This window comes from Xenopus tropicalis, chromosome 6 (genome assembly GCF_000004195.4).
Source record: "Xenopus tropicalis strain Nigerian chromosome 6, UCB_Xtro_10.0, whole genome shotgun sequence".
Classification (NCBI taxonomy): domain Eukaryota; kingdom Metazoa; phylum Chordata; class Amphibia; order Anura; family Pipidae; genus Xenopus; species Xenopus tropicalis.
The window spans coordinates 25063414-25086345 of NC_030682.2; the positions used below are offsets into that span (position 1 = coordinate 25063414).

General features: G+C 41.2%; 1 protein-coding gene across 1 annotated transcript in view; it reads right to left on the reverse strand.

Annotated features, from left to right (window-relative positions):
- Nucleotides 1-22932, reverse strand: part of apbb1ip (amyloid beta (A4) precursor protein-binding, family B, member 1 interacting protein) — a 53121-nt gene that overhangs the window by 14688 nt on the left and 15501 nt on the right. The window contains 7 exon segments of the mRNA NM_001102933.1: nt 3255-3398; nt 9660-9734; nt 14433-14554; nt 16738-16897; nt 19306-19383; nt 21625-21896; nt 22760-22847. Coding sequence (NP_001096403.1) covers nt 3255-3398; nt 9660-9734; nt 14433-14554; nt 16738-16897; nt 19306-19383; nt 21625-21896; nt 22760-22847 — 939 coding nt within the window.

Genomic DNA, 22932 nt, shown 5'->3' on the forward strand with positions numbered 1-22932 from the left:
TGTGTAGGTGGGATCTAGCCATTAAGAGCCTTATAATATCCAAATGGAATAATAGCCCCAGAGTGGCTGAGCTTGTCCAGGGAGACTTACGGTACTCAATGATATTTGTAGAATGTGCTGGAAAATGACTAGTGCTGAATAAGCCGAGCGATATCCTTATGATCTAAAGAGTAAGAGCTGCATGAAAGCCCCAGTGAATAACCACCTAGAAGGGAGTCTCAGACTTCATGTTGGAGCTTGCTGCTTTAAAGTCAAATTACAGTCATTTCAGGGAAAAAGACACCTTCCCAATGCTTCTTTCTGTTCAATTGACTTTCCTCAGGGCAAAGCAAATACATTTTTTTGTGTGTGTGCTGTAAAAATTGATTTCTTTTCTTCTTGCAATTACACAGAAAGGTTAGATTGACTATTACGTGCCACTTTTCTTTTTTGTGAATGTAAGCTTTCCTTTTTTTGTTCTTAAGAGGCTGCCATGGCAACTGGAGATAACTGCCTGCCACACGCTGTTTGGAAGCGGCTCCTTCACGCTACATCACGCCTCACAATTTAATGCAAAGCAGAGAATTTCCATATCTGAATAGCGACTTCCAGACTCTCTTTCCACCAATTTCGGCTCCATTTAGATTTACAGTTGTCTCCTCTGCATTCAGCACAGTCATTAACCCGTATTTCTTTGCAGGGGAACAGAGGAACGTCAGCTCTTAATGTTCTTCAAGACCCCATGGCATTTTCTCTTTGCTTTTCCAACAGAAAATAATAAGAAATTGAATGACATTATGTGACTTACATTAGTTGACTTATAAAAAGTATTCACCAACTTGGAAGTCTTCACTGGTCAATTTGGAGGGCACAAGGGCAGTAGCCATGTTTTTTTCCCCACAATGCAACTCACTGCAAGGAACAATGTGGGTGCCCAGTTGCGTTTGTGGCCATAAATGAGCCTTTATGGGGGTTTTTTCATCATTTTTTTCTGGCCAAGAATACTATTTTGACATTAAAAAAAAATGTTGTGTCAAAAGTGAAAATAGATCTCTGCAAAGTGATTCCAATCAATTGCCATAAAAAAGCACCACATAAGTGATTCCCAAATCACATGATTAGTTAAATGTGAGTAGTCTAGGGCTTTTAAGTGATAGTAGTTTTACACGTGTATCCATAATGGTTTTTTCAAATTTAAATGGTTTTTAGCCGACTTACAAAAGGTCCCTTATCCAGAAAACCCCAAGAGTTCCAGATAACAGATCCTGTAAACATTTTTGCCTACATTTGGCTTTTCCAAACAGCAGTGTAGACTAGCCATTAAAATCCATAATGGATCCCTGTGTAGTTCAGTCCCTAGTGGAACCCACACACCTCTGTAGAGCAATGAAAGGACGGCAACCAATCTGTGTAAGCGTTTTTTCTTATTTCTATATTTGTAATGACTTGTACAAGCATTGAGTTGGAGTTATGGAGCCATATTTTAAAAATATACAAACGGATACTATAGGACTCATTAACAATGCCCCACACAGTGTGCAAAGTGTAACCAAAGGCTGCAGTCTGTGTGGGGCATAGTGCAAATAGCCACGGGCCTCTGAGTTGTGTTTTAGAGTGCAGAGACCAGCAGACTGCTTTTTGAATCTGGTGCAGCCTGTGCCATGGATGGGTGGGGGGTGCACGTAGGTGTCCTTCCCTCTTGCCCCGTATCTGCCCCTCAGAATGAAACACAAGGCTGGAGTGGCAAGAGGTGCAGTCTGCTGCTAAGCCCTGTCTTTACTCCCTACTTTAAGTAGGGTTACAACCAGCCAATAAATTACCAGCCAGGGCCAGTGCTGGTTTTATAAATGCAATTGTTAGTAAATTTGTAATTCCCCCTCTTTCTTAAAGAGTTCCCCTGCTATACTCACTTTTTAGCTGCCAGATCCGCTCTTAAGCAAGGGTCACTTGTAAGCAGCACCTCTCCTCCCACCTCTGATCTTCCCATTGCCTGCCCCAATACGCCCATGCCCTGCCCCTGATCTGCCCAGTCCCCACCCCTGTGAGGTTTCTGCCCCACCTCTGTGATGTCACCTATGGCCTCCCTGGACCATAGTCCAGTAAGACTGGGGAAAAGGGGGCAACCCTTGCCTCAAAGGACATGTAAACCATATTGTACCTCAAAGTGTATGGTTGTAGTGTGCCTTTCCCCCAACTGAACCACATCGATTTTGCCCCACAAATTGCAACCAGAGTGGCAGAAGGTATTTAAAACTGCAAAGATTATTTTTGATGATTACATTTATTGTTTGGGGGATTTACATGGCCTTTGCCAGGGCTGAGCTGTGCCTCCTGGTGTTCCTTGCAGAGAGCTTAAAACCCAGGGGGCCCAAGTGCTAGTAAATGAGCACTAGGGGTGTGTACCCTTGCACCCCTTAATGCTCTAGCACTTGTCCCCCCTGGGGTTGTAAATGGCTTCATATGTCTGAGTCAGGGAGATAAAATAATGGTTAAAAAAATGTTCCAATCTTCAGATTATAACTTATTATTTAAAATTCTACTAGTGTGTCACATCTGAAGTCTACCCATTAGAGCCTTTATACGATCCACACAGAACTACAGTGAGAATATTTGCGTAATGGCCATTTCAATGAATAAATCAATCACGACACAAAATTGAGACTGCATCAAACTGACACTTTCATAGGAAACTATAAGTTATGAGTTAAGAAAGACAGAAATACAGGGTGAGGTTTAACATGTCTGGAATTCTAGGTGTCTTTTATCTGAAGAATTCAAATAGCTTTTTTTATGAATGTCTCTGATTGAATACAGCAAAACGGGGAGCAGCCCTTGTGATTAATATTGGGCGACATTAAAATCCAACATTGTGGGGCAATGTTTTTATATTCTCACTGCCTGTGTTATAAATAACAGTGTCCTCTGTTCATTGATTACAACAATGGCCATGAGTTGGATTCCTTGACTCTACAGTCTACGGCATCCTCTGTGAGGGTCGGTTCCTGTTCCACGGGGGAATAAAGCTCTAAAGTTACATAAGGAGAATTTCAAGTGTTTAAAGAGAACCCAATACTTTTAAGCCAGCAAACAAAACACAGGGAGAGCAAAAAAAGAAAAGAATTTCATGGAGTCAGTCTCAATATTTACACAAGTGGTGGAGCTGAGGGAGCATCTCAGGTGCAGAAGGAACACTCACAAGAACTTGTCTGGGGAGCTTTTTCCTTTCACCTTCATGAATGACTTTATTCCTAAATGGCTTCCTCTGATTCACTGACCTTAGTTTTTCCTTTGGGGACATAATAAATTCCAGAAGCCCGCAGGAGAAAGTAGCGCTTTTTCCATGACTTTTTGCCATCTTCCTTCAAATACAGGGCTGCTTCCAGCTCCGGCACAATGACAGACGCACCGCAAAAACTTTGCTGCATAGAGAATGGAAGAGAAAGATTCATGTTAGGAACAATTAGAGCGCTCTGCAAGAATCTGCCCATGTCCATTAATATGGATTGAAATTTCACAGATCCATACTCAGAATAAAGGGCTAAAATAAACAGTGGAAACACGTAAAAGGGATCAAAACAATGTGGCATATTTGGTTAATTAGAGTAGAATGAAAGAAAAAATGTAATAAAAAAAAGTATTGAATGTGAAAATACGGCATCATTGTCACATAATATGTTTCATGTTTTTCATTTGTTTTGTATGTGCTTCCAGCCAAACCTAAATCCACCTGTATCTATATAACAAAAATGTGGCCAAATCAGTGCTTTATTTGGATGACTGCCTGCTTCTTTTTATATAGCGTTCCTGTCTGGGGTAAAAAAAAAAACTTGGGGTGAGATGCAGGGCACAATGTTGGCAAGCACAGACAGTGCTATAGAGTCCCGATAGGGGGAGCAGACACTGAGGTGGGGGGGGGGGCGCTAGACCACGGCGTCTGCTTACTCTATAGTTGTATAGAGTCTGTCCTTCCCCAAGAGCAGGGGACACAAGCGGGCAGGTAGCGGAGGGGTAATTATTTTGTGTGTGGGGGTCAGGCACCATGTAGTGACCAGTCCTGTTCTAAGTAGCAGCATTTGAGCAGCTCATTGTCAGGGACTTCTCAGGGTACTGGTAATTAGTTGTATTAGCTCCTTTGAAGTCTGTTGATCAGGAAGTGCTAATGTGAAACTGACTTCAGGTCATGTTTAGTGCCAGAAATAACAGAAACCAGAAATATTTATTTTAATTACATTTTAACTAATCAATTGTTTTAACTCATTTCTAATTAAAACAATAGATAAAAAGTATGATTAGCACAAGCCCTATTCATTTAGCTCAAGTTAAAAAGGATGTGTACTGTCCCTTTAATTTCTAGCCTATCTTTGTGCTCATTGTTATCTTCTTTACTATCCTCAAACCCAGGTTGGGACAGATATTCAAGTTAGGTCCTGGCACAGAAACCCAAACAGCCCCCCCACCACACCTAGTGAATATTGGCTGTGTATGGCATCTTACAGCAACTGGCATTTACCAGAATATACAGACAGCCAGTCTGGACCACTCATCCCACTGAAAAAAGGCACCACCATATATCCCAGAACAGGGTCGGACTGGGGAGTGAAGGGCCAACCGGGGGCTTCCGCCCCAGCGGCCCTGCAGGTGTCCCCTAACCCCCCCCCCCCCCGCAGGGTCCCCCTTAACCCCCCTCGCAGGGCCCCCCACCCGACGTCCTACCCCGAGCTCGTAAATTTAATGCATCAGGGGAGGAGCGGTCGGGCAGGGGGAGCGCTGCAAGAGTCGGGTCTGGGCCGCCGGGGCCCACCAGGATTTTTCCCGGTGTCCCAGCGGCTCAGTCCGACCCTGTCCCAGAATACATTTCTGCCCATAATGGGCTCTTCAGTCTTTCCTTATTTACCAATGACAACGCTTCCCTCGAGTCTGTGCATCATTTTCCCACTGGCTAAGGCTTTGCTAGTAGATAAGGGCAAACAATAGTGCAAGACACAGAAAAGCACTTTTATAAAGTTAAGGGGAGCCATGCAACAGGAAAATGATTCCAATTCATAAAACAAATATAAACAGGAATGGTGTATTGCTCTTGGTATTGTAGAGATCATAATTAAGTTATTTTAATGATGTTAAACAGCTATGGGCTGATTTGGGCTGTCGTACAGCAGTGTGAGAGTAAGTCTGCAAGCAGCTATTTCCCACAACAACAAAGGCTTCATTAACAGTATATGTTACAGTCAGCAACCGCTTCAAGTAATATTACAGTAGCGTTCCCATCAGTCCCAGGGACAGACCCATTCCCAGACCTTGTTCCTCAAACAGAATGGCAAACCCACAGGGTCTGTCCCTGGGACTGATGGGAACGCTACTGTAATGCACAGTTCTGCTATGTACAACTTGCTAATATAGTGTATTTTCTGTTTTTATCTAATGGGAGTTAATGAGGCTTATGTACGAAAATCCTCGCTCTTTTATTTCCCCAGAGGTAATGGTCATTGAACCAATTTTGAAAAAGGGGGTATACTGTTCCTTTAAAGCAGAAACATTTTGTAAATATGAACTGCTTGTTTTTTTTTAACCAATTTGGAAAGTGCCCAATTTTCCTGCCAACAATAATAAATCCCTCTGGATTTCCCAGTTTGATATTTTGTAAATCGGCCCCTTTAGATGACTAATTTCCATGCCATGTTAAATCGGCCACTTTAATCTAATAATATAAGTGAAAACAGGTGCAGCAGTCACAGTCCTGCATTATAAGCAGTTCAGCATGAGAACAAAAATAAAATTGTAATAATGTATAGGCAACTGATTAAAGGGGAACTAAACCCTAAAAACAGCTATGGTTAGAAATGCAGTATTTTATATACTAAAACTGTACCAGCCTAAAGGATCAGTCACTCGCAGGAACCCCGGCCTGGTGCAACTTTCTGCTAACAAGAGCACCAACCCGGGGGAACAGCTAACATAATAATATATATATATACACTGGAACAAGGACAGCACTCCTATTTAAAGAATTATGAGCAAAATATAAATGCAAAAATAGAAAGGTTTATTACTCAACGTTTCGGTCTCACACAGAAACCTTCATCTGGATATGTATATATATATATATTCAAAAAAAGACCAGCAACACAGAGTTTTGTTTAAAAAATATCAATCGCGTATTAAAAACGCATGAACAGCCAACGTTACGTTCCGGTCCCCATTGGGACCTTTCTCAAGACAACCATGCTAGCTGACCCCATGCTCTATTTATGCATAGTGAACCAGCAAAAAGGAGGTTACAGCAGTGCATACACGCCATAAAGTGACTATTGCAGTAAAGTGTGCAGCAAATGCTGCAAAGTGACCTGTGCCATAAGTTATCATTAAAACATCATGAGTGCAAATATAGTGCTATTATTAGGTTGATACCCCTTTAGAATAATCATTAAGATTCAGTGGAATAATACAGTAAAACAATCATTAACATTACTTATAAAATATACACATTAAAGTGTCAAGATTGTATAGTGCATACAAAAAATGTGAATAAATACAATTAAAAGTACATCAATATATGGTTAAAAACAACATTGTACGTACGCTGCGCCAACCAATTTGAACAAAATTCTATCCTAATTAGTGGGGGCCCCCAATACTGTATAGGATCTATCTATTATTGCATTAAGTTGCATAATCACATATCAATTCCACAACAAGATATACACACATATTATATGTTATATAACATATAATCGAGAGTCATGTGATAATAAAGGGGCTGATTTATCAAAATTTGAGTTTATGTATTTTTCACGATTTGAGAAAGAACCACAAACGGTCTGTATTTATTAGAGGAACAATTCAAGAAAAGTCTCCAGAAAAACTCAGCAAGTAAAAGCTGACAAGGTAAAATGGAAGTCACGAGAGTTGTCTCTAACAACTTGTTGTGGTTATTTCTTTCAGGTCCATATTTTTGATAAATCTGCCCCAAAGTGTTTGGATTTCATTCAGCTAGACTAAAAAAAAAAAAAAAACAAAGGCTCACATTCATGTGAATTCCAAACCAAATCCAGGAGTCAGATTGCCAGCTATTGGCTGTAGCAGAATGGGCATTTGCGTTGGACTCCCTTGTTAAAAGGTGATTAGGATAAATGAGAGAAGGTCACCTTTTAGCCAACTATTGATATTATGGGTGGACCCATTCAAGGTAAGGGGGTCTACTATTGGCCTACGTCCAGCACTAGACATCAAACACAATAGTTATGACTGTGCCATGATATTGGTGCTATCTACACCCAGTACCTTAATGCTACACTGATTCTGTGGAGTGCAGATATCTTGCAACTGGAGCTTCATCAGCATGGGTCATGTTGAGCTCTCAACCATATCTAGCTAGATCAGAGGGGGCAATCTTGGCATCTAACCAGAGCTAGCTACATCATATTGTATGTTACAGGCATTACACACTATTTTCTTGGTTGCCCACAACCACTTCTCCATCATGCTGCCCCAATATTTTAAACTCTTCTATATCACCCATTTTAGACTCAGGTGTCAGGTGATCGGTTGTAGCAAGGTGGTTTGGTGGGTCTTTTAGTTGGATTTAAAAAAAAACATTGCATAGAACAAATCTATCGAATGCAGTACTATAAAACTAATTTATAATGAACAAATTTAATATTACTTTGTGTCTGCTTTGCCTAAGACAAGGCCATGTTAGGCTGGAGGCCACTCTAGGTGACTACACCCATTTGGCCCTGGTTTATTTCAGTTCTTGACTTCAACTTCAACCCTACTCATTTACTGAATGTATCCTCTAATCTAAGACCGTAACCCTGACATGGCTAATGAAGCGACCTCAAATTAACCAGGAACAACTGACTAAATGAAAAGAAAATCTATAAAACAAGCACAAAGGGAACATTTTAAATGTGCGATTTAGCAAAGATCACAAACGAGCTGGAGCTCAGATTAACTTCTAGAGAACTTTAGCTTGGAAAACAAAGAGGAGTTTTCCTTCTGCCATTGTTAAAGGCTTTGATTAGGCCTTTCTTGGCCTACGGTGCTATATAGAAAACAGAAGACTTGGAACAAGAACAAAAGACGTCAACAAATCTAATTGAGCTCGACATATGTGAAGCTTTTCCAAGAGCTCAGCTTGTTTTCACTGGAGAAAGATTCTTTGATACTTTGTTATTATAATCTACACTTATATAAAATGGAGATTCATATAATGAAGGATATTTACTCTGAGATGCAAACTCAGGAACAATGTGGAGAAAAAAATAACATTCTGAAAATGTTAATGCAGAAGCTTTGGAATTTGGTTCTTGCAGCACAATGTTTGAAACCTGACTGTATATGTTCATTAGTGAAAATCAACAAAGCCCTGACATTTATTTGATAATTCCATGCGACTGTATATCTCAAGCCAGCCATAATTTACATTCAAAGTATTTGCTATTTCCTGTCGTTTGGAAGTTGTATGCACGTACAGTAAAAGAAACATACTATGCCTTATGTTCTTCAGAATAACCTCCTAAATATTATTCTCAGGAATGTCTAGGCATTGTGGTGGCTTTCGATGTTAGCAATATCTAGAAGGCAGCTGTTAACTAAACGATCGACTCTTTGATCACAGGGAAACATGGGGCCTACCAGCAGCTGAGACGCTGAGCAGCATAAAAAAGTTCCAGCAGCAGAAGATGGCTAGAACCAGGGTTAGGAAGACAACAGATGGTTAATATAAGAAAGAACGTATTCACAGTGTAATTAATACACCAAAAAGTCTACTATCCACAAATTCCCATTGTTCTGGGTCAGGGGTGTCAAACTCAATCGCATAAGGGGGCCAAAATCTAAAACACAGGCTAAGTCGCGGGCCAAATTTTTTATTAATATACTTAGTAAGATACTAAGGGGTATATTTATCACAATGCGTAAAAAGTGGAGTAAGACATTACCGGTGATGTTGCTCATAGAAGCCAATCAGATGCTTTGCTACTGTTGAAATCTGATTACTGATTGGTTGCCATGGGCAACATTACTGGTAATGCTTCACTCCACTTTTTACACAGCATGATAAATATACCCCTTAGTCTTAGTTACTATGTGAGGAAAATGGAAATTGATCAGGCTGGATGGTCAGACACACTCACCAAGGGCCACATAAAACAGCCAGGTGGGCCGGATTTGGCCCCCGGGCCTTGTGTTTGACATATATGTTCTGGGTCGTATCTACTACATAGGTGCATGCATAGAAGTTTGAGGCCTGAGCTTTCTTATATCCCACAAGTGTCACAGACTGGGACTCTTTTTTTTGATCTGCCTCAAAAATATATGTTGTAAAGCATGTTAGGCCTGGTCTTTGGTGGCTTCAGCTTCAGGTTGATTTGTAGAAGACCTGGCTCACAGGGTTGCTTCTATGCCTAGTGGACATCAAGTATCTGTCCAACTACCAGTTTGCTAACCAAGCGAGTCCGTCCGTAGCTCAGGGGAGTCCATCTGTACCTCAGGAGACAGACACAGATAATAACAGAGACCAGGTAGGGGGAGGAGGAAGAAGGAAATGGATTCAAATGAGAGGGAGAGCTAAACTGAAGCTCCAAGCCAGTCCTAACATCTTGACTAACTTTACTGATAAGTGAGGTGTCAAATGCTGGTTTTATTCATCTGAACAAAAGTAAAGAAGAACAAATGCCTACCTCCAGCAGGGACACCTTGTTTTTCTCATTCATATCCTTCACATCTGCACTTCCTTTTCTTGCCATATAGAAATTCTGTAGAAAATAAAATGTCTGTGTTAGATTTCAAGATGGCTATAGGTGTGAAATGGTATTTCAAATGAAGCTAGCCGAAATACATAGATTTACCAGATGCAAGCACGCAGATCTTTCCTTCTTTCCTATCTTAAAATGGTTATAAACCCAAATCATTGTATAGACTTACTCTCGGTGGTTCTCTAAACACTTTTGTAATTAACATGCATTTTCTAATTTTAGCAATAGCAGTTTTAGACTATCAATACCAGACTCTCAACCTAACAGCTCTCTTTAACATTTAACCCTAGGGTCACTGACTGTTGAGGTAGAATCCTGGTATTAGTACTTAAAACTGTCCAAAATATACAAGATGAATGTAAAGTGCTCTGAGGAGTTTGCATAATTTTTGGCATGACATCGCCTTTAACGTGCTATGGAGTAATATCTCTAAAATTTATATTACCTGATCTTATCGTATACAATTCATAGACACCGGCACTGATGTTTGTTAAGAACAATGAATGACCCGGAAACTGGTAGGTAGGGTGCAAAGTGCAAAAACAGGATGGTTTGTACTTTGTACCTTCTTTCACTGACTCCACTATTTTGGAGCACAGAGACCTGCAGTTGCCTCCATGTATAGGGGTGTGCTTTTACGTCCCTTAGTGCTCCTGCACTAGTGGCACAGCCAGTCATAAATGAGCTCTCATATGTTCATACTACTATAGCACAGAGGGAGCTAGGGGAAAAAATGGTCCCAGACCAGTCACAGGGTCTGTGTACGGCGCTACTTTCCCTGTATACAAGTTGTCGAGCACATCCAGAGTTCCCCCCATATATAGTGTAGATTAAAGCCTCTTTTACGAAGGTGAACTTTCCCTTGAATTATTGTTTAAGTGTTGTGATTCTAAAATATACAGATAATTGCGCTGGCATTATAACAGGTAGATTCTGCTCTATAACAGAGCTTCAGTACATGGCTGGCATACCCCAGCAGAGTGGCTTTCCCACCCTGTCCCATTAGTTATGCATTTTAAAGTAAAAAAACATGGACGTATGGAATGAGTGCTGTTGATTTTAATTCCAAGCCAGATGAATGTGATTAAGTTACATATTGAATGGCACTGTAACTGCTGCCTTACAATGGAGCTGCTGTGGTTGACCTTAATGGCATAACAAGTTCAAGGGGACCCCACATGAGTAATGTCTGAGCACCTCCGTTCCGGCACGATGTGTGAGTGGCATGTAACAATGTGCATTTGATTAGACTGCCTGCATCCAGTTGCACGCTCACGAGTCGTTTAATGACTTAATAATGGTTAATCAGTCATTAGGGTTAGGCCAGGAGGCTACTGGAAGGTCCCAGCAGGGGGACAAGCATTCCATACAGGAAGCAATGTTGAATTTCATGCATAACCTTAGCTGCTTTCTTATCCCGCACTCTCCCTAAGCAACATAATTGTGTTTTCATGATACGGAATCACTTGCAGCTGCCGAAAAGAGGATTCAGATGCTTAGCCGTGCAAATCTGAAGCCCTGTTTGATCATATGCTTTCGTTCAGACGCCCCTGTCATATTCAGTAACTGTAGACATTGCAAAGGCTTTGGTGTTTAACTAGTAAATGTATTTTTCATAAGCCATTTCCTGCCAAATTAACGTCCCAGGAGGTCCCGCTTGGTGGCAAGCGTATGCCTCCTGGCTTTAGCACTCGGAGCAGTTGACTTTTTGCTGAACTGTTTTAATATCAGCTTTCAAAGGGAACCTCAAGCAGACATATTTGGGGAAGCTATCTCTATAAGAACCAGAGGGATTATGCAGATTAGAAACCAGGGGGCACTGTCAAATACTCCCAATACACCTAATAAATTCCTTTAAAGGGTCCAGTCCTATTTAATGCCCACATGCCTTTAATTATGCATTAAAGGCTGAATAGCGCTTAATATTTCTGCTTCTGACTGTACACTTTACACCATGTAACTGCCTCTTACAGCTGAAAAATGTGAGTCAAATGGAGTCAAATTGTATCCATGTATAACTAGAAAAGCAGTAACATCAATTGGAGATACTGCTGCACCCGTTGGCTGGCCAAACACATATATGCCCGACCACATAGGAAACATTCGTGTTTATGCATCGTACACTCAAGCTGAGGATTTTTTGCTGAACATTTATAGGGAATACAAACAAAGTTGAAAGAGAACAAGGAATATTAGAAAATGGGACACAAATAAAAGGCCCTAAGTTTGCCAAGGAGCAGTAAGCAATAGCAATCAATCACCTGTTTGAAAGCAAACATCCTATTGGTTGCTATGGTTTACTGCTTCTGGGCAACCTTAGTGCCGTTTATTACATATGGGGGATTGGGCCTAATCCTTTCCTTGGATATACCATTAAGGATGAATAACTTGTCATTATTAACATGTACTTATAAAGTGCCAATATTATTCTGCAGTGCTATAAAATAAATGGGTGTATACACTGAACCTACAGATAGAAAAAAAGCAACTGATAACTGATACAAGAGCTCGCAATGTTCTGTAACTCATGACTAATTTCTAACTTTTTTTGTATCACTAACGTTCTCTGCCGGACCCCATGCAATCTGGTTTTCGGCCTATATACTACACTCAGATGGTTGTATGTAGGGTTGCAAGTGATCTCTGTGATGACCAAGTGCAGAGCTGTCACCCTTAAAGAAGAAGTAGAGGTAAAATCACTGGGGGGTGCCAAATGTTAGGCACCCCCAGTAATTGTAATCACTTTCTTGATACCCCGGGTTGGTGCTCCAGTTAGGAGAAACCTGCAGCAGCCCAGGGTAGATGTGAGAGAGCGATCCTCTTCCTTCTGTCTTCTCAATCCTGGGGCCGACACGTGCGCAGTAGAGTGAAAATTTTGTTTTATAAAGTTCAGCTTTATATAAATTGCATAACTCCCGAAGCTCTGCAAGTGCAGGGTGTAGCAGAACTGGAAAAATGCACATATGGATGTGTAGAACTTTTTTCCTGTCTGTCCTCTCCACTCTGTCTCCTCCTCACTTCCCTTTCCTGTGTGCACATGCTTTCTTACTACTCCGCCCAGTTGCTAAGCAGATAACACATATTAAAATAAACATTTAGGGCTCTGGCACACGGGGAGATTAGTTGACCGTGACAAAACTCCCTGTTCGCGGGCAACTAATCTCCCCGAGTTGCCATCACCTGCCATCCCACCGGCGAAAATGTAAGTCGCTGGTGGGATGGCACACGCGGCGGCGCGATTTCGGGAAATCTCCGAAAAAGCCTCGCGCGGCGACCCACATTTCGCTGGTGGGATGGCAGGTGATGGCAACTCGGGAGATTAGTCGCCCACGAACAGGGAGTTTTGTGCCAGAGCCCTTAGGGTGAAGAAACACGGAGCTACTAGTAGCAGCTACTTGTCACATCTACTAAAATAGACAATGCTTATCATTTACTGATAATTGTCTCTACGTGTTATTTAGCAGAGTCAATTCTCAGTATTGTCTATGGCAGGGTATTTTGGGCAGGGCATTTAGTAGCCATGACAAGTAGCTGCTACTAAGTAGCTCTGTGTGTCTTCATTTTCATTACAATCTCTGCCAATCGCCACATCACAACTTTCTGACATCATAATCACACCCTGAAACATCACCCACCCTGCCCCTGACATCATCTGCCCGCCCCCTGCCTGGACTCCCAAGGCACAAAAGGTGGCAACCCTACTCTATATGCTGCCCTCATATACTCCCTCAGCACTTTCTCTTTAGGAGATCCCCAAGGTTGTAGCTCACTGTATAGAGAGTGGGATAACAAATCCTTCATCAGGAGTTGCAGCTCAGCCTTGTCCTTACCACCTACCTTAGGGCTCACTCTAATGCGCTGTAATGTGAAGGGAGCAGCAGGTATCTCAGCAGGTCTCTGTACCCAATGCTTTGTGCACTTTGCCCTGCTATTTGTCTATATTACCTGTATGTTATACATACAGTACATAGAAGGGGCTAGCACAGGGGCGCTGTTGCTTTGAGGCGAATTGAGAAACTTGCCCCAGGCACCAGCACCCTGCAAGTTACCAGGGATAGTAAATAAAACTGGCTTGGTTACTTATAGAGCCAAAATTCAGATTTTTAAATCAAAAGTCTAGCCCTTCTTATGTAGAAAACGCTATTTGACTCTGCATTAGCATACCTGTACTTTGCACACTGCATTCTGGATTAAATATAATACCTTTAGGGGCAGATTCACCAATGTTTAAAGGTTGAAGAAAAAAAACATGATTGTGGGAAACAAAACTGCAAATAAATTCATGTTTTTTTCATCCACATTTTGTACTCTCAAGCACTAGCACATTTAAGAGAATTCTCAGACAGAATAGTCCCAGTTGCATTTTCCTGTGGAAATAAAAGTCACATACAAAGGAGAATCACATTGCTCTATGTTGTTTTGTTAAATCTGCCCCCATGTTTCTGCATTTAGCATGTCAGCTTTCTGGGAATTGTGCATCTCTTTCAGTTGGTGAATTAGAGAGCAAAGAGTTGCACCTGGATATAAACTGTGCTCTGTGTGCTTCCCAGCATTGTGCCTGTACTGATTGTAAATGAGCCCCCATGTGTTACAGTGTACATAGCTCAAATTCTATCCCCTGTAACAATCAATTATAACCTCCCCAAGTGTCACGCTTGGAATTCTCTCCAGTGTTTTAGTTTAGCGTTCCGTCCTTACCTGGGGGTTTTTAAACACTGCATATTTCTCATTCTTCTGCAAAAAATTAATCGTATTTTCGCTGTCTCTTGTCCAGTCTGATAAAAGTTCAACAACGTTTTCATGGTCTTCGAAGAATCTCTCTAATGGAATAATAACAACACGGGTAGGTCAGCGTGTGGTTTCTGGGAGAATGTGTGTTTGCCATATTTCTTGTGATACATACATATGGACACCATTATCCTCAGTTATTCTCTGTCACTACAACCACATTCACCATTCAGACTTGTAAACGCTCCTTCCAAGGATGAGGTTTCCTTCAGCTTTGTAGTAAAGAATGCGCATAACGCAAAGTTATGTGTCAGGGTTATTGCTACTCAAAGCAGCATCTCTCCCTTGCCATCCTATGAACTGCTGGTTCTTACTACATGTACTACCACAACAACATAACAAGAGTCAGCAGGGAACCCTATATACATCCTTAGGTGCCACCCAGACAGGCCTGGTTTTCAGATATGGCATTTGCCCTGGAGCCCCCAAATCAGAGACCCTTTGGAGTGGGAACCAGAGATTTACAACACACGTAAGGGGTCATTTACTGTATGTGTGTACTTTTCCCTGCAATCTGTTGCGTGTTAAACCTAATTCATTAAGATACTTCCTGCCTTCTGTTCCAAATTGTGCTGTGCCCATTGATGCCATTAAAACCAGAAGCTAACTCTACCTCCTAAGCCAAGCTGCAGCTTCAGGGTTCCCTTTATGTGCAGCCACTGGTGTAACTATTGAAGAAGCAGACGTATGCAAGTAGGGGGTAGAGAGAGGCCCAAGTATGGGCTGCTGTGTATGCCAGACCACTCGGAAATCTTTTTGCCACTGTGCACAGCATCAACAGGCACAGTCTATTGGTGCCTAAAGAATCGGACGCAGACGTCACTCGCACAACAAACATTGGAAATGACACCAGGCAATTGGGCCCTATTGGGGGTCTGCAGTGGTGCCAGCCTTTATAAATTGCTAGTGGTCCCTCTTTTCTGACTTTAATCACAAAGCACCTCTGTAAAGTGTTAAAGCATAAATGCTTTGCATTCATTTAAGCACTGTAAGTGAGCCTGACTCCAGCAATAGGTAATACAGGTATGGGGTCCGTTATCTGGAAACCCATTATGCAGACAATTTTTAATTATGGGAAGGCCATCTTCCCATAGACCCCATTATAAGCAAATAATTCAAGATTTTAAAACTGATTTCCATTTTCTCTGTAATAATAAAACAGTACCTGTACTTGATCCCAACTAAGATATAATTACCCCTTATTGGGGGCAGAACAGCCCTATTGGGTTTATTTAATGGTTAAATGATTCCCTTTTCTCTGTAATAATAAAACAGTACCTGTACTTGATCCCAACTAACATATAATTACCCCTTATTGGGGGCAGAACAGCCCTATTGGGTTTATTTAATGGTTAAATGATTCCCTTTTCTCTGTAATAATAAAACAGTACCTGTACTTGATCCCAACTAAGATATAATTACCCCTTATTGGGGGCAGAACAGCCCTATTGGGTTTATTTAATGGTTAAATGATTCCCTTTTCTCTGTAATAATAAAACAGTACCTGTACTTGATCCCAGCTAAAATATAATTAATCCTTATTGGAGGCAAAACAATCCCATTGGGTTTATTTAATGTTTAAATGATTTTTTAGTAGACTTAAAATATGGAGATCCAAATTACGGAAAGATCATGTATCCGGAAATCCCCAGGTCCTGAGAATTCAGGATAACAGGTCCTGTACAGTGAAACCATAATTGTACATAACCCTGATTTGTTCCATTTATTTTACACCGTTGTTTGTGCTCCCGCCTATATATAATGCTTAATACGTTTCCCCTAACTTTTCCAGATTTTTATTAATTAATTGGGGGTTAAATGGGGCTTCTTTTGTACTAGAGAGCTTGGATGCCAATAAATGAATAAAAGTGGATTCTGAATGGAAGTGATTAATATTTGCATGCTGCACTCGGATGGGCACAAATAGGCAGTTTGCAGTTGGGACAGGGCTAGTTGCACCTCCTGGCTCAGTGCTTATCACTGAGGGACAGATTGTTCATCCATTGCTCAATGCAGAGTGCAGCATGAAGGGGGTGCAAGTGCCCCTAGAATGAGCACTAAGGGATGTGCCCTTGTTCCCCTTGCACTTTCAAGAATGACCCCTCATGTGTCAATAACAAGTATGTAGTACTGAGTACACATCATGCAGTATATGTAATAAAGCACAATGCCAGGAGGGGATTTGGTTTCCTGCTTGTTTCCAGATGACACTTACCTATCTGGAGTTCAGGGATGACTTCAAATAAGCTCCACTCAATGCTGCAGTCACAGTGGGTTTTCTCAAATAGATTGTCCAGCACATCTCTCACTGCCTGAAGCTCATCCACCATCAGGGTTTTTGTGCTGCCGTCAGTCATATGGATCTTAACAATGCGCTGCGCAGGCAAATAAACAGTGTGATTACGGATCAAAATCACAAATAGGGGCATTAAAAAGCCAGTATAAATACCCCACTCATAATTAATTGCCACATGGTGCCATCTAAATGTCAGGTACAGGTATGGGATCCCTTATCCGGAAACCCATTATCCAGAAAGCTCCGAATTACAGAAAGACCGTCTCCCATAGACTCCATTTTAATCAAATAATTCAGAATTTTAAAACTGATTTCTTTTTTCTCTGTAGAAATAAAACAGTACCTTGTACTTGATCCCAACTTATCCTTATTGGATGCAAAACAATCCTGTTGGGTTTAATTAATGTTTTATTGATTTTTTAGTAGACTTAAGGTATGGAGATCCCCTTATCCAGAATACCCTTGGTCCCAAGCATTCTGGATAATGGGTCCTATACCTGTATTGCCACATAATATCAGTGTATATATAAATCAGCATATTGATTTTAGACGGCCACAAAACAGTTTTTACACAACTTCTAATGCCGGACTTTTCTTGCCTTTGAATTTTTCCCATCCAGTTGAATGGGTTATGCCAAGTCTGAGGTGGTGTCAAATAATAGCAGAAATTATGGTCTTAAAATAAGAAAAAACCCTAACTGTACCAAAGAGAAATACACAGCTTTATAAATACACTATTTATTTTATGTCTCTTTATACACCCTTCCCCCCCCCAGTATTATTGATTTTACTTAACTTTTACAAATAGGGCCCTTGGACTAGGATATCTAATATCATATTACTGTATGTTCTTTAGCTCTAGTGTTTCTTTACTGTACTTCTACTGTATATGACCCAGGACATTCTGGCTACTGGGTGGCCCTGATATCTATTGCTATTACTGATATCTATGAATAAGATGTCATACATAGTCACTAGCACCCAGTACAGCAGCACCCATTTATGAATATATTTTATTGGACATTTATAGAAAACTACACTGGCTATACAGACCCACCTATAACTAGGATATACTTTCCCATTTATACATGCAAGGTGTTTTCCTCAACCTTGAAAAGAGAGACAGTAACTGGCAGAGCAAAGGAGGGAGAGCAACCCTTTGGCAACATCATGATCTCTAAAGAGTTATTTTTTTTGCTGAAGCTATTAGCATTTGGTATAGTTGCAATCATCAGGAAGCAGAAGTGCTGCATTTATTTAAACAGGAACAAGACCTGTTACAATGACCCTGCCAACTTGGCGCTGATAAAGAGGAAGCTCCTTCTCTGCCCATCGTGGGTTCATAATCGAGATACCTTTTGGGCCAAGACTGCAAGAGGGAGTTATATATATACTGTATATATACTGTATAGTAGTAAGCCTAGTATGATTTCATATGGTTGTAACTGTGATCTGAGTGTGTTTATACACATCAGCAAATGCCAATCAATGTGAGTGATTGGCGCATAGCAAGGGTTGGACTGGGCCAGCAGGACACTGGGAAAAAACCTGGTGGGCCCCGCCAACGCAGACCCAATCCCTGCCTGCCCTCCCCCGTTGCTCCCTCGACTATAAACAACAAAAGTGCAGTTCTGTTATGCCATTCAGTTACAGGACACATCTCCCATTATCATCTACATTGTGGTTATCCTAGCTGAAAGATCTCACACATAATTTTGTTGTTTTGGCAGCTGGGAGATATTCTCTAGTAATTGCCTTATCCCAATGCTGGGATGCCAAGGATCCTCTCTCATCTCCTTCTATAGAATCTATTGTGTACCCTGATTCTGTTTATTAAATGTTCCAGTTTTCTCTCTCTTTCCTGATATAATATGGCTTCTACCATACACTTGTGGTGGGCTTGGTTATTCTTTGAGTGTTAAGGAGTGTTTTTGAATTGGGTGAAGCTGTGTTTGGAGATGGCTTTTGCAGATTGTAGGGTAATGACTATCGTGGGTTCAGAGCTAACACAACAATGCTTGGCGCAAACAAAAATTCAAGATTTTGTTTGGAGGCGAGTATTTTTAATGGATGGCACCAATTCACACAATGTTTGCATTCATTTTAGTTCACCCACACTTGCTGCTGTGTTCATAAATGACACTGGGTCAGGACTGAGAGTCAAAAAAGGCCCTGGCATTTCAAATACACACAGGCCCAAACAGCCCCCCACCAGCCCAATAAATAGTGACTGTCTATGGCACCTTACAGCAGCCCCTCTGGCATTTGCCAGAACCCACAGATTGCCAGTCCAGGCCTAAATGGTCTAAAAGAAATTAGAGGGAACATTGTGTGAAGGATCTGGCTTCTGCACGCATATAGCAACATAAATGCTAAATATAATGCCATAATGATTCAAATAAGCTTAAATGTGTTGACAAATGAATGCACAGAAATGTTATTTCATCTAAGTGATAGCAGAAGAACATTATGCAAACTGCTACTTACCTTTTTTACTTTGGCTTCTTTCATTTTGCTCAGGGCAAGCTTAATTTTATCAGTTTTTGCCTTGGACTCCAATTCCTCCTAAGATATATTTTGGCAAAGACATAAAATGCTCATTAATACATATTCCTTCCTTTTCCTGCGGCAACCATCCACCATGATGCAATTGCCAAGAAATAAATCACATGTAACATTAGTACATGATGGAAATCTAAAAAGATTATAAAAATAGATGTCCGAATAGCTGTTCTTGTTATTTTCCTGAACCCGCTGAAATGTAGACAAAATAAAGCTTCCCCTTAAAGCCTAAGCCCGCCATCATGGCTGCTTTCAGTTCTCTTTGGAGGTAAATTACTTGGAACTCCTTCAAAATATCTCAGGGGTAGAAATCAAGTAGAGGGAAATATATTAGGAACAAGTAGGAGGAAATGTATTAGGAATAAGAGACACTTGATGAAAAACAGATTGTTTATGTCCTGGAATAAAATATTATACTAAAACTAGTGCTGGGCCAAGCTGGCTAGGCTGCCAACCTCAACCCCCTCTGCGCACAGTGAATTTACCAAGTACCTTTCTGTATAGCATTTGAATGGTGTAATATTGTATCTATTTTTGCACTGAAACTTACTCATAAATGAGGGTTAGTTTTAGGGTGGGCATAGAGGGTATCTGCCCCTCAGAGGAACCATGGGAAGTGCATGTATATAAATAATAAAACTGTATGCTATATTACTACTGGGTGATATTATATATAATATTTTAGGTATCTCCAAGTTGCGAGCCTCCAGCTGTTGTTCATCTGGGCTTCCATTTCAGCTGTTGGTGGGATTAAAAGAATTGTAGTTCTACAGCAGCTGGAGGACCACAGTTTGCAGATTTATGTTATTGTATCTTCTCCACTTTCATGGGTGTCCCAGTAATACTGCTGCCAGGAATCACTGCTCCCCGACATCAGTTCTGATGAATATGCTTGAAACCACAGACTCATATCCCTGCCTGCAACCCAGATTCATTCACTTGCTGCTTGGCTCTGCACCATCTAGGACCCCTAATCTGGGTGTTGCATTGGAACACTGAAATGTGGGATGACCAGAGGGCAATATAATGGTGATCAAGGCATACGGTAATGCAATCAACTTCTTCTGTAGGTGGAGGGGTGCAGGCTGTACATTGGTACATTGAACCATGAACATCTCTCAGCCCAGCATACAAATGGAACAAACCCCATAGCCGTAGAAATAAGTGTGTAGAAATGGGTTTGCTAAAATTTTGTATATGCTATCTCAGCCTCCTATACACATGGTACAGAGCTATAGTGGAGATATGGCAATATTATAGTGCATGTGGCAATGGTATTCACACTGTGGGGATGCCCACCTTGGCAAGATCTAATCATGTACTGAAATCCAGTTCCTTGGACGGATATGAATTAAAAAAACAAGAGATTTGAGTGCAGGAGGCTATAACCCTGAGACCTTCTATCATCAGCAAAATGTCTCTGAGGAATACACTGATGAAAATGTGATTGAGGGATTTGAGTGCGGGGGAAACATTTCTTAGACCTACCAGTCAGCCTTCCTCGATATGATCAAAGAGCATGCAACAATTTGCAGTGAGTGCCTCAGTTTACAAAGCAACAGAGAGTGCGTTCAACCAGCAAAGACCCAATATTCACCTCGTTTCGTACGATATTCGGTGCTTGTATGGCAGATCGACGAGGCGACGATATCGCAAAGGCTGCTGATATTGGTCATCTCGTCGATTGCCCGGGTTAAAAGATTCTGATCGGGCGCCATTGAAGGCACCCCAACAAAATCTACTGTCAGGGCTGAATCGGCAGGTGGAGGTAGAATTCTATTGTTTCTACCTCCGCATCTGACGATTCAGCTCTAAACGTGGGAGAAACAAATGCTACGTGTATGGCCACCTTTAGAAATGAAAACAGAGCTCTGATTGGCTGCTGTGGGTAACTGCCCAGTTGCCATTTAGCACCTTTGTCAGTAAATCAGCCACTACATATGGAAACTTATATGGTAGGCTGCCTGCTCAAAGTGTCAGGAATAGACTGGAAATTTATGTGGCCTTTCTGCTGTTCAAAATGAAAGTAGCAAAAGGGAGTAGGTAGGGCACAGGCTAATTTATAGGTAGGTCGATAATACTGAATGGTTTTATGCATTGGTTACATTTCCGCAGAGAAGAAAGTCAGGCAGACAAGTAGCCCTCCTACCACACCATAATTATACAGCCCAATTATCAATACAACAGCTCCTTTTCACTTCTGCAGCATCTCAGCAGCAAGGCTTTATTTTTTGTATTCATTACCTGTGTTTTTGGCTCAGTTGGAGGATAATGAGGTGGAGGAGGATACTGTTGCTCAAATTCTGGAGGGGGTGGTGGAAGAGATAGGTCTCCTGCTATTAGGCTAGGTATGGGGGGAGGCTGAAAATTATAGTTGTTGCTGGCATCTACAGGAGGAAATGGTGCCGTGCTTTTATTGTTGTAAGTGGCAATATTCTGTTCCGCGTCTGTGATATCCGCCACTAATTCAGCCATCAACGCATCCAGGTCGTTGTCTTCAAGCGCATTGAGCGACTCTGTAAAGCAGCAAAGCAGGGTGGTATAATGAATACATGCCCTTTCTTTGCTGCAAATTATGAAGTACGGTCTGTGAAACATGTTAGCTATGAATGCCCTAACCACCTAATTCTCTGAATATGGAAAGTCAGAGTCCTAGGTTTTCTATTTAAGAAAAACCATACTTGTACTATTATTCTACCAAGCATTATACTGTACCTTGGTTGCACATAGGAGGCTTAGGCAAAGGCTTTAGCCCAGTCTTGACTTGACTTAGCCCAGTTTTGACAAGCCAGTCTTGACTTAACATTGCATCTATACAGTACAGATGGAGCAGCTTTACTAATGCATCTGGCTCAGAGTTCTCAAACCAGATTCCATATACTTATTAATAGGATACCACATAAACCAATGTAAGTTTATACTGTAGGCCAACAACGTTGATTAGACTAAAGGGCTCAAGTATAACATTTTGAGATCACACAGCTGACATTATGCCCCATGGCACAACATGCCACAGTATTCACGTCAAGAGAAAAACCAAAAAAGAAAAGAAACACTAAAGACAGAGGCAAAGGAAAAATTAATACATTAGTCTTTACAGAGGCAAAGCTTAAAACATGTAGCATATGCCCTTCCTATACAAAGCACAATTAAGGTAATATGATATTGAAAACTAAAGATAGTTTAGATCTTATGGCTGCTTTATTGCTATGGGTTACAGGGCATGGGGCACCTGTGCCTGTATCTGTGCATTAGTCTGTATAAATCTAAGCATTTATCTAATGTATCTAATGCTCTGTGTTCCATGTTACATATGCTAGTCTAGGAGCAAGGCACCATGGGCAGATCTGTGTGCAATACCAAGAGCTACATTACTTACCATTCAAATCCTTAAAGCCAACGGAGAAGTTGATCTCTGTTGTTGACTCACTGCGTGTAGGTGGTGGAAGGGTATCTATTTCTAAACTCTGTGGGGATAACCCATAGAAAAATATTAATATGCGGCACTGAAACAGTATAGCAACATCAGACAGAAATACATATGGTTAAGCC